Source organism: Erigeron canadensis, chromosome 8 (assembly GCF_010389155.1).
Source record: "Erigeron canadensis isolate Cc75 chromosome 8, C_canadensis_v1, whole genome shotgun sequence".
Lineage (NCBI taxonomy): Eukaryota > Viridiplantae > Streptophyta > Magnoliopsida > Asterales > Asteraceae > Erigeron > Erigeron canadensis.
In genome coordinates, this window is record NC_057768.1 from 28,913,465 (window position 1) to 28,929,483 (window position 16,019).

Sequence of the window (16,019 nt, forward strand, 5' to 3'; positions counted from 1 at the left end):
TGTAGATATTGTGATTTTTAAAATCTCTTCACACTTTTAAATGTAAAATTATTTTTATACACTTTTAAATGTGATTAAATAATGTGACATCCGTCACCAAACCGGTACTTTATTATAGTCTCTAACTTAAATTTCAAATTTCTTGACTAGTCAATGTGCCTATATAGTATAACAAGTGTGGATTTTTGGTAAATAAAATCAATAATTATCAAAGTAATTTTTATAATCAATACAAGTAGTAAAATAGTAATAATAATAAGATTATACATCAAAAATGGTGGGGTATAACATTTAGGGGAGAGGGGGACGACCAAAAGAAAAAAAATAAAAGAGAAATTGTATTTCTATTAGAACTCTTGTTAAATTATATATTAATATATCCTAATTACATTCAAACTCTAAAACACTTATCCTTATAATAAATATAAATAAATACCTAAACAAAATTATAGCCCATTCTTGTTCTTTTTCTCTTGCCGTCGAACCAAACCACACCACAAAGAGCAAATTAAAATCATCATTGAGCCATGTTTTTATAAACTTTATTTCAAAGCATTCATTCTAAAGATTACTTGGATTTGGTAAGTAATATAATTTTTATTATGTTTTATTTTTAAAGGAATTTTCATCATATAAAACCTATGTGAAAAATTCTTATAAATTATATTTATTCTATTTTGTTAAGGTATCTAAAGAGTGATCATCACTTGGGGTAAATTACTTATCTTTTCTTTTCATATATATAAATTTATCTTTATATTTATTGATCTTTTATTTTAAGTAACCTATTTGATGAATATATTTACTATGGCAAAATATATAATAATGAATGAAAGGTGGTTATTTTTTTAGGGTTAAGTCAAAAGCTTGAAATATAAATCATATTAATGTTAAAAGTTTAAATATTTAATGTAGCATAATAATTAATGTAATTAAAGAAATCCAAGTATAAAGGCATGGAAATCATAATAACAGATGTAAATAGGTGTTGGAAAGATTTAAAAGTTTATATATAAATATTTAGTTGTAGTAGTCTTTAAAACAGTAAGTTGGAATTACTTCAGAATCTGGACAGATTCGGTTTGTTAACTTTGAAAGGTTGTATCTTGGTCATGAAAGATGGTTAAATCATGTTTTTGGTGTCTAAAATTAAGTTCTGGCAGTCTACTTTCTGGTGGAAGTGGTTTTGTGTCAAAATATGAAGTTTAAGTTTGTCAACCGAATTTTATAACAAAACTGCTCAAAGCTGAGTTTTCGGAACAGATTTAGGTCGACTTCAAATAGTCATATCTTGGTCGATTTTATGAACTGTAAGATTAATTTTTTTTCAGAAACATTATTAGGATGTTAAGAGTGTACAGTAAAAATTTGGATTTTTTTTAAGCTTCGAAGACCCTTAACTTTTATAAAACTTTTCTGCGCGCAAACAGTGAATTTTCTGACTAGTCTGTGATTATGGAATTTTTAAAAATAGTTAACGTGCGAAATAAATTAAGCAAAAATTTATGTATGTATATAACACTCTAAGGTTACAGTGGTTAAGATTTGAAAGCTTGAATTGTTCTTTTCATCCTAATAAAAAAATAGATAAAGTTATCAAAAATTTCAGTGAATATGAACTTGTAGAAACCAATGGTATATCATTAAAACAAATGCACTATATTAAGTTATGTGACTTGTAACTTAATAATACATGACAAATCAGTTGTGAATATTTTGAAAGTAGCCATATATGTATATCATCAAATGCGGGTTACAATGGACGGTTATTGACCATGTCCATAATTGTAACTTGTACATGTATATGTTGTGTAGATTTTAGTGATCTTTTGGACTTTGCACAACTGCTTGCTGATTGAGGTGAGTTTCGTGGCCCCTTTTTATATTATTTCTTTGGGGGAAAATGATGCTCAAAACATTTTTATTTCTTTACTAGTTGTGCGAATACTAGTTTGCTTTATTGGACATATACGTGTACTTATGAAATGTGTATGTTAGCTTGTTTGCGTTGATTTCATGATGCAATAGATGTCTGTCGATATCTATTGAAGACAATTTATGGCAATGGATAACAATGATAACAAATAACCAACTTTATACTCCAGCCGGTAGTTTGTTGGTATAACAATGTGTGATTGAGTTGTTGGCAAGTGATGTGATTGAGTTGTTGGAAAGCAGTGGTGAGTTTATGCTGTTGGATAATTATGATGTCAATGATCAGTATTTGGTATGCATACATGCTACTACATGTTTATATTTACACTATTGTCCAAACCTTATATATCATGCACAACAAACTCATTTGTATTCCTTTAAACCTACGAACTCACCAACGTTATGTTGACATTTTCGAGCATTCATTTTCAGGTAATAATAATGCTTAAGGAGAGTGAGCATATGGACCTTAGGAAGACTAATAAAGAGATCCTTCATGGACTCCTAGATTGCATTTTAAACATTGAACACTATTTGCAATTGCTACTTCTTTGCTATTTTGAGGCGTGTTGCCTAGACTTTCCGCTTGTGGAAATTAGTTTTATTTGGATTTCATTTAGTATTACTCTATTATAAATCTCATGTGCTATGTTATGTTTTTTTGTCATATCCTACGATTCCGCTTAAGGTGGAGTGTGACAAATAACAAAAATTTTCACACTTTTTAAAATTATGGAAAAACAAGTGTGAGTAAATGATATATTAGTTGTAGTGACTTTATTCAAATATATACGCTGAGGTGTTTTAGTCATCATGAGATTAGGAGTCAGCTTTCTACCCCTTAACCCGAAAAACCCTTGGCTTAGCCTGGCCACATGCTTTCTGGTCTCCGATAACTCGTCTTTTGTCTTTTCATCTTGGTCAAGTCCAGTCCAAACAAATGAAGACCGGCCATACCCAAAAAACACGAAGATGTGAAAAACATTTTAGACTTTTTAACTTTTGCAATTGCCTATAGATGTGTCCGGTCAACGTATAAGTATAACCCAATTAACAAATACTTTGTAGTTTTTTCTTTTTAGATTATTGTACATAAATATTACTCGTAGATATCTAGATATACTCTCTCCACTTTTCTATGTGAATTTGTGATGTTGTTTTAAAGAAAAACATGTAACATAAAAACCTGAAATTGAAAAATGAAAAATGGAATATGTTTATAAACTTAATAATTACTTAAACGTGCTTGATTTTTGAAATATCTTAGCTAAATTCAAAGAATGGAACAATCTAACACTTTATTAGTTCGCCACTAACATATTTTAGCATATCTTGTGAGTTACACACATTAGTAAAACAAACTACCAATAACATATAAGTTGCTAATTGAATTGTGCACCATACTCCATGTCGGCTATCCTTTTCGTCCATAGTATCGATTTGCTGCATCTTAAACTGACTTGTCAAACTATCAATTTGAATAAAATAAAAAAAGAAAAACGATGTAACTTAGTGAATTGTGATCATATATGACTATAAATTATAAATTATTGGTGCGAACGGTGATAATATGATTCTATTGGCATATTTAATTTACATGGTAAAAAAAAAAAGTAACCTTAATTTATAACTTTAAAGTGAAAGATAAGTTATATTAACATTAAAACCAAGATTTTTATTTTTTGAAAGGCACCATTTAAGAGATTGATACGAAAAGGATTTAAGTAGATAGTGTAGGTAAAAAGTGAGCACTATCCAATAGAAATGGGTAAACAATTAAATACCCACTTGAATAGACATATATATTTTTTGGGGATTAATCACGAGTAGACTAACGTAATTTTTCATTTGTACACGGTTGTCCATTATACTTTTTTATCCATGAGTTTCATCCACAAACTTTTTTTTATTGTACACGGTTGACCATTATCTTCATCCCTGATTCTCTCTCATCTATATTTATTCATATTTGCTTCTCTCTACAAGAGAAAGCCCAGATCTTCAAGTCTTCAACACTCAAAAAAATAAAAATAAAAAATTTCAGAGTAAATCATCAAATCATTCCTTCCTGAAGGGGAGAGGAGTCATGCCTCCCAATTTCCATCCCTCCCAAATTTCACCAATCAAATACCTCTAACTCAATTTTTCTTTTCAACCCTCTCAACCATCCATCCCAATCATTTTTTATGACATTCATGACTTTCCCATCTCTCCCAAAAAAAATTTTTTTCATTTAATTTAATCAAACACTTTCTTTTTAATAAAAACTTAAATATTTTATTAAAATTAAAACATAAACCATACATATTCAAATTAAACAAAGTTCATTACACACTTAGACAAATAAAAATTAAAATGTTCGACACGTAAAAACAAACGATAGATTAATAACATAAAAATCACTCATTAAACTCTCATCCATACTTTGCCGCAATCTCCCGCTTTTGCTCAATCGCCCATTCTCTGCTTTTTGGATCGGAATTCGCGTGTGGGGTGTTGAAAAACTTGTAGTCACTCCTCTTAGTCTTGTTGCTTTGATGCTCGAGTTGTAAGTCCAACAATGTTTGCTTCTTCATATTCGCTTCCTCCATATTTTGCTTCTTCTTCTCCGTGTACTCCTCCGTAAAAGCTGGAAAAAACCTCCCCCCCTTTGACGATGACGACCCCACAATCTTTCGGCCCTTTCTTGGCCGACTACTAGGAGTGCTTGACTCATTCAAATCCGGCAACACAGTGGCATCGTCGTTGTTACTACCTATTTGAATATTAACCGTATTTATTAAATATATATATATATATATATAAAAGGTTTAGAAACATAGTTTAATACCTATTTGAACTTCTTGTGTATCGGGAATGGCCTCATCCTCATCATCGGTGGGGAGGGGAGTCGGTGGACGCGAGCGGGTAGGGGGAGGAGGATTCGTTGTGCGATCAAATGGATCGAACGACTCCAAATCAATCTCGGCCGTTTGGTACCACTCGTAATCTTGGACGCGGGTACTTGGAGGAGGAATCATTGCGCGCGGGGGAGGAGGATGCATTGCGCGAGTGGGAGGAGGAAAATACGACGTATGAGATTGTGAGGCGTAATGATATTGAGGTTGAGTAGTCGGTGTTGGGTCGGGAATATAGTATTGTGAGCGATCGACTTGTTGAGGTTGAGTAGTCGGTGGTGGGTCAGGAATATAGTATTGTTGTGTGTCTACTCTTCGTGGTACACGAAAGTTGCCTCGTGTCGGTGTCGGTGGACCTCTAACATGTTTCCCCCTGATTGGATCCATGGATGATTTTGTGTTTGTATGAGAAAAGGGGTATATTTTTTTTTTTTGTGTTTGTTTGAGAAAAGGAAGATGTATTTATAGATAAAATGGTTGTTTTTTGTTTTTGTTTTTAGCTCCTAACGACTACAAAATAGTGAAAGGGGGTTTGAAATTTTTTTTTAGTCTGCAACGTTTAAAACTCGCATGGCCCACCTCCCTAACGTCTCTTTTCTTCTCAACCCATGCAGGCTTTAATCCCGTTGAGCTCCATGTCGTCTTCATGCCGTTTCGATGGCAGCGATGTTCCCTCGGCGGCATGGCCAACCCGCCACCATGCCGTTTGCCGCTCCTCTCCTCCTGAGTTCATATCAATTATCATCATCATCATCCATTTTCCAAGCTATTACAAACCATCAAAATCTGGGCTTTTTTTTCAAACTATTACTTCCTGAGTTCATATCAAAATATGCTTTTTTATAGTGTTATATATATATATATATATATTTTTTGATTATCAAACTAATACAAACCATCAAAAAACACTTAAACATTCTCAAGTTTAAGAATACGCTTAACTTTCTATAGATATATATATATAGTGAAATGTTATTTTGAGAAATCTTTTTTTTTGCGAGAACTCTTGAGAACTTTTCAAATCAAGCCCAACTGATGATTATTCTTTACATGAAAATTGTTTTTTGATTGTTTTCTAAATAACTTATGTGTAATTTTAAAGTTTATAATGGTGTGGAGGCATGAATTATCATCCGTTATACAATTATGTGGAGATTTAGATTCTTGATCACATGTGCAAGAATATTGCTATAATTACATGTGATCGACTTACATACATGTGATCATAGCAATATTCGTGCACATGTGATCAAGAATCCAAATCTCCAAATAATTGTATAACGGATGATAATCAATGCTTCCACACAATTATAAACTTTAGAATTACACATAAGTTATTCAGAAAATAATCAAAAAAACAATTTTCATGTAAAGAACAATCATTGGTTGGGCTTGATTTGAAAAGTTCTCAAAGGTTCTCGCAAAAAAAAGGGTTCTCAAAATAACTTTACCCTATATATATGTATAGGGTAGAGATCCAGAGATAATGTTCTTAAGGAGAGAAGGGAGGGAAGGTCCGTTTTTTTATTTTTTTAGCTTGTTTTTTAAATTTTTTTTGACTTTTTTTTTATTCTTTTTTTAATTAACTTAGTTCATAAAAAATAAATTTAAAAATTAAAAAAAAAATAAATTTCTAACCCGAGTTAGTGAGTTATACATGTAAGGGTACGGTACGGGCTTCTCCCTTAAGGATATTAATAAAAGGTAGCTGGTGGGAGTGATAGGTCATAGAGGGTAATAGATCATAGGGGGTGATCGGTGATGGGGTAATCTACCAAACGAGCTTCGCCCTTAGTTATCATGGCTCCGCCATAGACTGAGAGGCTTCGTCTATAGCTTATGGGCTACACCCCTTGAAAAAAGTTTGTGGGTGAAACTCATGGATAAAAAAGTATAATGGGCAACCATATACAAATGAAAAATTACGTTAATCTTCCCGTGATTATTTTTTTTTTTCCCGCAAATACTTTCGGTATATATGTATTAGGATATATAATCTAAAAGATGAGTGTTACGTAGTTAAAAAGTAGGCTAAGATTCCCAAATAACAAGAGTTACAAAGTATTATTATTCCCAAAGAATTAGTGTTAAGTAGTTAAAAATGCGTCACATGTACACACATAATATATCTCCACATTTATATATGTGTTGAACTAAAAACATGTGTTAAAAAAAATGATCTAACAAATTAATTATAAGATTTCACACCTAAAACATTATACAAATAAATAAAAACTCCATATTTAAGAGTTGAGCAATTTTGCTTAAATTTTAATTCCCATTTTCAAAACTTCATTTTAAAGTTTGTTTAAAAAATTCCAGACATAATATGGATTTTCAAGTTGCATAAATATTACTATCTATATAAATTTATAACTGAGAAGTTTATAGGAAGAAATAGTTTATACAACAACTAGAACTTTACTCTCTAGATGCCTTCATCTTACAATTCTAGAAGGCAACCCTACGGATATGCGCATTTGGATTAAAAATTTAAAGGATTGCTCTCCTTCGTATAAGCAGATTATTCTTGGCATTCTATCGAGTTGGTCGTGGCTCTTATAGAAAAATTGGAATTAGGCGGTATTTCACTCGAAATATGACTCTAGCAAGATCATATTTAACTCTACCGTTTCTATTTCTTTTTTATGGCTTTCGTCTCGTTGTGAAAAGTTTAGTTTGTCGTGGCCCTCATGGCAATCTAGTTCTTCGTATCTGATGTAACACTTTTTTTTTTTACTTTTTCGGTATCTTCGCGAAGAGTATCTTAATAAAATTTCTGTTGTGTCAATATATATGTGTAACAAAATACTTTTACTTTTAGTTTCATAACATTCATTTATTTCTATAGACTTATAAGTGTGAAGTTTAGTTTTATAAGTGTGAGGTAGTTCAGAAGCGTAAACAGAGAGAATACATTAAAATGCTTTTATTTTATTTTATTTATTTATTTATTTTGAATCACAATAAAAGCATAGAGAAAATACATAAACACTAAAGTAACTACATTAAATTGAAATTTTTCCACCGTGACCAAGTTAAATTTGCATCTTTAGATCGGTGCTTGACCCATAAGAAGCCCAACGATTTAATCTCCTCAATGACCTTTGACGCCGACGGGAGGGATTCATTAAACACCGCGTTAATGATTTATTTGTAAAAGTTGTGTTTATAAAATTTGTTTGTAAAAAAATTATACACCTAAAATTCCTCTTTAATTACTTCTGTTCTATTCAATTCGATTATTACAAAGGAAAAAATATCTTCACGATATTTGTATTTGGGGCCCTTTGGAAACGGGAATGGATAGTTTGGGATATGTCATTTACATGAAAATATAATTTGATAATGGATACATGCATATCACAATATATATATATAGGCGAACTTTTGTAATCGCAAGTGGTAAAAGTGCAATGACGAATTTAAAGTAATGTTATCATATAATTAAGTTAAAAAAAGCTTTTGCAAAGATAAAATCAAATAAAAAGTCACTCGATAAAATACCACATGCATTTCTAGAGCATTTATCCGATCCTTAAGCTATCTAACGTTATTATTTTCTTTTTCTTACAAAAATGGAATATAATCGTAACATATTATCATAGGTGGTTTCTAGCTTCATGACCTACCCCCAAAATTTTTATTATTGTTATTGTTTATAAACATTTTCTTAGTTATTCCATTGTAGTCTACAACCTATACAAATCAAGACTAATGAATCTTCCCACAAGGGACATCTTTTTTTTTTTTAAGCCGAAGTATTCTGGGCCAAGCCCAGATGCTAGGCCTTATGAGTTATGGGTACATTGGTACAAGGCACAGTGAGAATATTTCCACAGCTTGAACCTTTTACGTATTCTCGAGTTTTTTTTAAAAGAAATGAAAGGGAAAGATTGGATAGTAGAGGAAATGATAGAAAATTAGAGTATAAAAAGTCATTCTCGAGTCGAAAGGAAATTACAAGAAAACAATAGTTAAATATGATAACCTGCCAGCACTTCATCCCCAATATCCACATCTTCTTCCCCAACCTCTCTCTTGTTCTTCTTCTTCCCACACCATCTGCTTTCTCAACCAAAGGAACCTCCATTACACAAAACAATATATCTATACACACACAATCACTAGTATCCACAAAACCCCTTTCAATTTCTGTTTTTTTTCACAAACCCACCACCATCACCTCTGCCGCCGGCGGCGATGGTAATTTCAGACCCATTTCACCGTTAGCTCATCTCATATCAACAAACCCTAACCCGATGATTAAGATCAAAGGAGTAGAGAGTGAGGAGACAATCATACACGCACACTTTTCCATCCAAATCAGGCCATTTTTGGCCTGAAAGTTTTTTGATGAAAAAACCAAAACTTTTCCTTTCATATACTTTCTTTTCTTTTGGATGAAAAACTCAAGAATGCAAAAAGGTTAGATTTCTTATCTTTCCTTTTCTTTTCTTTTGAAAAAATAACTCAAGAATGCAGCGTTAGAGTTTTAGTCTTTTAGGGTTTCATGGTGTAGGGGATGTTTGACATGCGTTTTTGAAAATAGGATAGTTTCAATGATAATCGGACATGTGAATATGTGAGAAATTCTATTTATTTAATTTCACTACAACAAATTAGTCAATTTTACATACTTTATTCTACGCAATTTTGAAAAGCGCGTAAAATATTATTGAATCGTTCACACTTATAAATGTGTACAAAATGTCTATATCAATAAATGCGTCCAAACTTAAAAGTTTCACATTTAAAAGTGTGGAAAAAAATGTTCACACTAATAAGTGTGTATAAATTTTATATTTTATGCACTTATAAGTGTGAAGATCATTTCTTCACGGTTGATTTCTATGCATTGTGTAAAAATCACTCACGAAGAAATGATAATTATAATGCGTAGAAATCACCCGCGAAAAAATGATCTTTACATTTAAAAACGCGTACAAATCTAATATTGTACACACTTATTAATGTGTAAAAATTTTCTTCGCACCTTTAAATGTGAAACTTGGAACTTTTTTCACACTTTTTAGTGTAGACTATTTGTACACATTTTTAAGTGCGAATAACTTGATAAATTTTTTCGTATTTTTAAAAGGGAAATGATTAATCCTCTTAACTTATTAGCCTAAAAATCCTCCCAATTCATAGGATAGTGACATGTGAAAAATAAGGGGGTGAGATTAGGAAAGAAAATTAGTAGAATCCACATGTCACAATTATATAGTTTTAGGAGGAATTTTAGACTAATATTTAGGATGATTAATCATTTTCCTTTTTAAAAAGTGGTGCATACAAACGACAAATCTTTTGTAGTGAGTTTTTTTTTATACATAGGATACTAATTCTAATACCCGTACGATGTACGATAGCTTTATATCATAAAGAACTTCGAATATGTCTTATACATGATTCATTTTATAGAATATATATTTCATAATGCAATTTCATTGGGGCGGGCTCTAGAGTTCGTTTATATAGATCAAGAATGTTTATATGGATACGAAGAGTGCTTTTTACATGTTGATTGGCAACCTCAAATGATGAACTTTTGCTTGAGAATTTTGTATCCAACAGTGCGTTATATTCTTCTTCATCCTCTATCTTTATAGGTCCCAGCCTCCTTCCCCACTTGTACTACTCATGTGAAGCCTTTATTTTGCAACTTGTATAGATTTGAATTATCTTTCACAACTTTCACATGCTAGTATAAAAGAAATATTAAAAAAAGCAAGATACGTTTTAAGCGATGTTATTGTATAGCTAGCTTATATACACAATCTAATCGCGATAATAATAAAATCAGGCTTTTGGTTTTCTTAAAACACCATGACTATATAGTGTGTGCATTGTTGATATTAGCATAACATGGACCGATGGATAATTCATTGATTTGTAGAAAACCGATATGTTATTTTCTTTTTCTCTTTTTTCAAAAAAATTAAGTTTATTATTAATTTTGATTTTGTTTAATTAAATGGTAAAGACTTTAAGTATATTATTATTGCTCACTTATAATCTTTCAAATCTTATACTCTAAACTTACTTTGGGTTATTTGTAATATTTAAAACTTATACTTTTATGTAGCATTTTCAAGAAAATACAGGTTAATTAATCAACCTGGTTTAACTACTCGCTTTAACGAGCTTTAACTAGTTTTGGCACCCAGTTGAGCTAAAAAAACTAGTTTTTTTTTATTATTTGCGAGTATGTGCATGTATTCTTATATAGTTATATATGAGTAGGAATGACAGTTGATCGGGGTCGGGGTAGGTACTGCCAAACCCAAACTCGATAGAAAATATACTGCCCGAACCTGACTCGATAACCATTAGGTACATTATCGGGGACCGAGGATAAAATTATGCCCAAAATCCGAAACTCGACCCGATAAGGGTAACTATTTTTCAAAAATAACTATCAAGATTGGTATGATTTGATAAATGATACTACGTACTTGCTCTTGATGCTTTGAGAAAATGGAAAATATAGATACAAAATTAGTTGGCATTAGCAACATTGTGTTTACAGACTTGGAATATAAATTCAAAACTAGTCACTTATAATTATATTGATATAAATATTGATATCGGGTCGTGGTAGACATTAGTCGCTGCCTCGAATAGGTTCGAGTAACAGGTACTTTAATCCAGTATCGGGTTCCCCCGTCGGGCAGGTGTTCTTTTGCCATCCCTATATATGAGGCTTGCATGGGGGTTATTCTACTCAAGCCATTCGGCTGAAACTCAAAACTAGGGCTGTAAACGAACCGAACGAACACAAACGGGAGCTTGTTCGTGTTCGTTCGTTTAACTTAACGAACGGTTCACGAACGGATAAACGAACATAATGTTGTGTTCACGAACTAATGAACGAACGAACACAAACAAACACCAATGAACAAACATATAACTAACAATATTTACAAACAATATTAAAGGTTACAAATTATTGATCGGCTCAAATTTTTACAAAACTTTCATATTTTAAATAGTGAAAATATCTTACAGTTTGATATAAAATGAGAATTTATCTTTATAATTTCTATTTAATTTTCTTTTTAAGTATATAAAGGATTAGATATTAACGTTAATATATATATATTATATATATATATATAGTAAAAGGTTATTTTGAGAACCCTTTTTTTGCGAGAATCTTTGAGAATTTTTCAAATCAAGCCCAACCGATGATTATTGTTTACATGAAAATTGTTTTTTGATTGTTTTCTGAATAACTTATGTGTAATTTTAAAGTTTATAATTGTGTGGAGGCATAGATTATCATCCGTTATACAATTATATGGAGATTTGGATTCTTGATCATATATGCACGAATATTGCTATGATTACATGTGATCGACTTGCATACATGTGATCATAGCAATATACGTGCACATGTGATCAAGAATTCAAATCTCCACATATATGTATAACGGATGATAATCAATGCCTCCACACATTTATAAACTTTAAAATTACACATAAGTTATTCAGAAAACAATCAAAAAACAATTTTCATGTAAAGAACAATCATCGGTTGGGCTTGATTTGAAAAGTTCTCAAAGGTTCTCGCAAAAAAAGGGTTCTCAAAATAACTTTACCATGTACATATATATAGCAAAATGCAATGTTCACGAACATAAACGAATGGATGTTCATGAACATAAATGAACGGATGTTCACGAACATCGTTCACGAACATATTATCGAACATTCACGAACATAAGTGAACGAACGGGAGTTGTGTTCATGTTCGTTTGTTTAACTAAACGAACAAATTTTTGTGTTCATGTTCGTTCATTTAACTAAACGAACGAACACGAACGAACTTCCCGCTGAACGGTTCATAAACTGTTCAGTTCATTTACAACCCTACTCAAAACCCTTAATTGTAGTTATCACTTAACTTAAGAAGAAATTTTAAGAGTATATATAAAAAATTAACTCGTTCTATATAATAAATCCGTACTTTTTCTTAGGATTTGTTGTCAACATTATTTTTTAATTGAGGTAAGGCAGCCAAAGTAGTTGATTGTACGGGGAAATGTCACTTTGTGGACTTGTGGTGTTTGAAAACAACGGATATATAAATATGTGGTAAAACGTCGCAGTATGCAAATGGTATATAATATTTGTGTTTTCAAATTGATTGATATGGTGATAGTGAAGGCAGCAAAGAAAGCTTACATGAAAGGTCAAATACAAAGACCATAGGGTTGCCGCAAGAGTTGAATGACTCTTCGCCTTGTCTAGAGAAACATAAGATTATACTTTATTGTATGTTCCTTTAAAGACACTGTTCATATATACACACACGTAGGAAAGGATATTCACAAAATGCAACGATCCTAGATATGTCGTGATGAACCTGTTATTAATATGATAGTTGGTTGCGCAGATGGGGGATGAAGGTGGAGATGATGTAATTAATGGTTGGACCGGACCTGAAATAAAAATTGAGACTCTATTAGGGGCTATCCAATATCAGATTTCATCCCTAGAAGGACTAGTTCCAGTCAATGTTACATCAGCAAAACACATTATAAAGACTAACCCAGTAATCCCCTCAAAACATCCTCAATGCAAAAGACTAATCTTGAATCCACCTTTTATACCATTAATCCCTTAAACATTATACACACCCTTAATATTCAACTCGTATTTAGAAGGACTAATCCCTAAAAATGAATCAAAGGACGATATACCCAATAGTGTAGACTCGTACTAGTAGATAAAAGGTAATGGAAGAGTGAAAGGACGAGTAGCATTGGTACCTTCTTAGTTCACTTCTTGACAAGATATATGCTGCCAAAAACGATTCCTTGGGGCTCACAGTGCACATGTGTGTAGGGACGACAGGGAGTAAACTCCGAGTCTAAAGTCAGCATGACCATAAAACAACCAAAAAGTGAAATGAAGACTTTCTGCAATAAGTTAATAAAGTCAACAACATTTGCTATCTTTTGGCCATGTCAAGGTAAATAAAACTTCTTTTACTACATGACACATACAATGGTTTAAGTTTAGACTACATTTTGATCTAAATCTTAAAATGCCTTGAAATTTCGTTTATATAGTAAGCAATATATAATATAACCTCTATAAAATAATACTCGACAAATTAATAACGTCGATAAAATTAATAATTTGTCTGGTCCTAACTTGAGACCAGTATAAAAAAAAATAAGATAATTTTTTTGAAATCTTGGTGTAAATATATTGGTCCCAGCGAAATTATAAATTAATAATTCCTAAAATATTCTAAAATTTTAAAAGTATCCAGTAAGAATAAATTGTAGTCATTTATTTTTCTTTTTTAACTTTAAATCTATAATGAGTTTTTTTTTAAATCTCCATATTTCACTTAAGACTTGAGGTGTTATTTTTTTTTTTATTATTTTTTTTGAACAACAGTGGTGATTGGACTCAGCGACATGCCTCTTCATCGTTCAGTAGAGATCGACCACGTCACCAGCACAGTCAATCCGAGGGAATGACTGGCGGTGGAAGTCCCACTACCGTTCTAGAAGAAACTGTCTAATGCTAGTGAAAACCCCCATGCTCCACCTCATTAGTAAAAACTTCTCAATATAGCTTTCAAAGGTTTTGAATCCGTGACCAACATTTGACTGAAAGACATAAGGGGCATTAAATGTCCAATTGGGCTAAATCCCAAGGACATATTGCAACCAAAAGTTGCGAAGTGTTGTTGTTGCTTGCAGTGTTTCTTTTCAAGTGATTGGTTCAAAGCCATCGAATCATCCTCAAGCTCGTCATACATGAAATTCTTTAAATTGATAATTTATTAATTTATTGATATAATAATATCTTGCTAAATTGATAAAATACCATGACCCCGACATTATTAATTTATATAGCTTTTACTGCATTTTATATTATTAAGCATCTTGGTTGCGGAAAATATCATTTGTACGTTTTTCGTTTTTGTTTCATTCGAAAACATGGAAACATAAAAAAACGGTTTCCGAATTTCCAATGGGAAACTTGAAAACAAAAGATTAGTTGGTTTGCTTAATTCGCTTTGTCAATCCATTGACGTCATTATAATGCTTTGTTTCTAGAGTGCTATTGTACCAAATATAATGAAATCGCTGAACCAAAGAAAAAGAAATACATTCCAATTTCAAAATTTTCTGAGTTTAATACTCTGTATGTATGAGATTGGTGATTATAATTATTACATTCCTCTTAGTCAATAAAATGGACATCTTGTTCTCTTGATGTCCTATTCACTGGACTTACGAGTACCACTTTATTAAGCCAAATTTGACTTAAAAAGCCCAAGTTGAGTTTAATAACAAATGATGTCACGTTATAGCATTTGTAGGTCAAACTCAAACAACTGAATTTCATAAAATTGTTTAACTTTTTTTTTTTCCCTTTTTTAATTTAATTTCCTACCCACTGCTTATTAGCAGGAGAAAAAGAAATTAGACACGTACTTAATTTTACTCTCAATGTCTCACTATAAATGTTTTATTTTAAATTTTGAAATTTGACCTTATACATTTTTGTTATTAAAATTGAAAAAAAAAACTTTGAAAATTTAAAACAAGACATTTTTAACGGAACTCTTATTTTTGTTTATTCGAGTCATTGAACATCTCAAACGGAATAAACAAATCATTTGTCACTGCAATTTTAACCCCCCTTTTAATCTATTCATGTCATCGTCTTTCTCTAAATGTTCGCATTTAAAAATGTCATGATAAAACTAAAGTTCTAAGATTTGTCAAGTTCTCATGTTTTGTTTGCTAATTGAAGTTACTAATTTACTCTTCAATATCCCATGAGAATTTACCCATTTATTTGATATGTAACTAATAGATGAGCATAGAGGTGATATAACTACCACAAAACGTAACACAATTATGTAATTAAATGACTTATTATATTAGCATGTTATCCGCGCAAATACAACAGCGGTAACGGTGTGGTGGTGGCACCGTGGCGGCGACTAGTAGCAATGGCGACAATTATTGGTGGTGAGGGCAACGTCAAATGATTTAGGTTGCTCTAAAGGTAATTAATATAAAAGTGATAGTTAAAATACTTTAAAAGATAAGAGTTTAGGATGTTGATTAGTAATTAAGATAAAGATTTAAAACGTAAATTAGTTATTTTTTCTATAAGGTAGTATAGACTACAATAGATATGTAT

General features: G+C 31.5%; 1 protein-coding gene across 1 annotated transcript; it reads right to left on the reverse strand.

Moving 5' to 3' along the window:
- Positions 1–4,349: 4,349 nt before the first annotated feature.
- LOC122610569 (pollen-specific leucine-rich repeat extensin-like protein 2) lies at positions 4,350–5,219 on the reverse strand. Its single transcript, XM_043783547.1, has 2 exons — positions 4,766–5,219; positions 4,350–4,690 (listed from the first exon to the last, which is right to left on the reverse strand). The coding sequence occupies exons 1-2, from the start codon at positions 5,217–5,219 to the stop codon at positions 4,350–4,352; spliced, it is 795 nt and encodes a 264-aa protein (XP_043639482.1).
- Between the last annotated feature and the right edge of the window lie 10,800 nt (positions 5,220–16,019).

Excerpts from the sequence above, each read along its gene's own strand:
- LOC122610569 (XM_043783547.1), bottom strand. The coding sequence starts at position 5,219 with ATGGATCCAATCAGGGGGAAACATGTTAGAGGTCCACCGACACCGACA. Across the intron at positions 4,691-4,765 it reads TACACAAGAAGTTCAAATAG|GTAGTAACAACGACGATGCC; the intron begins GTATTAAACTAT and ends ATATTCAAATAG.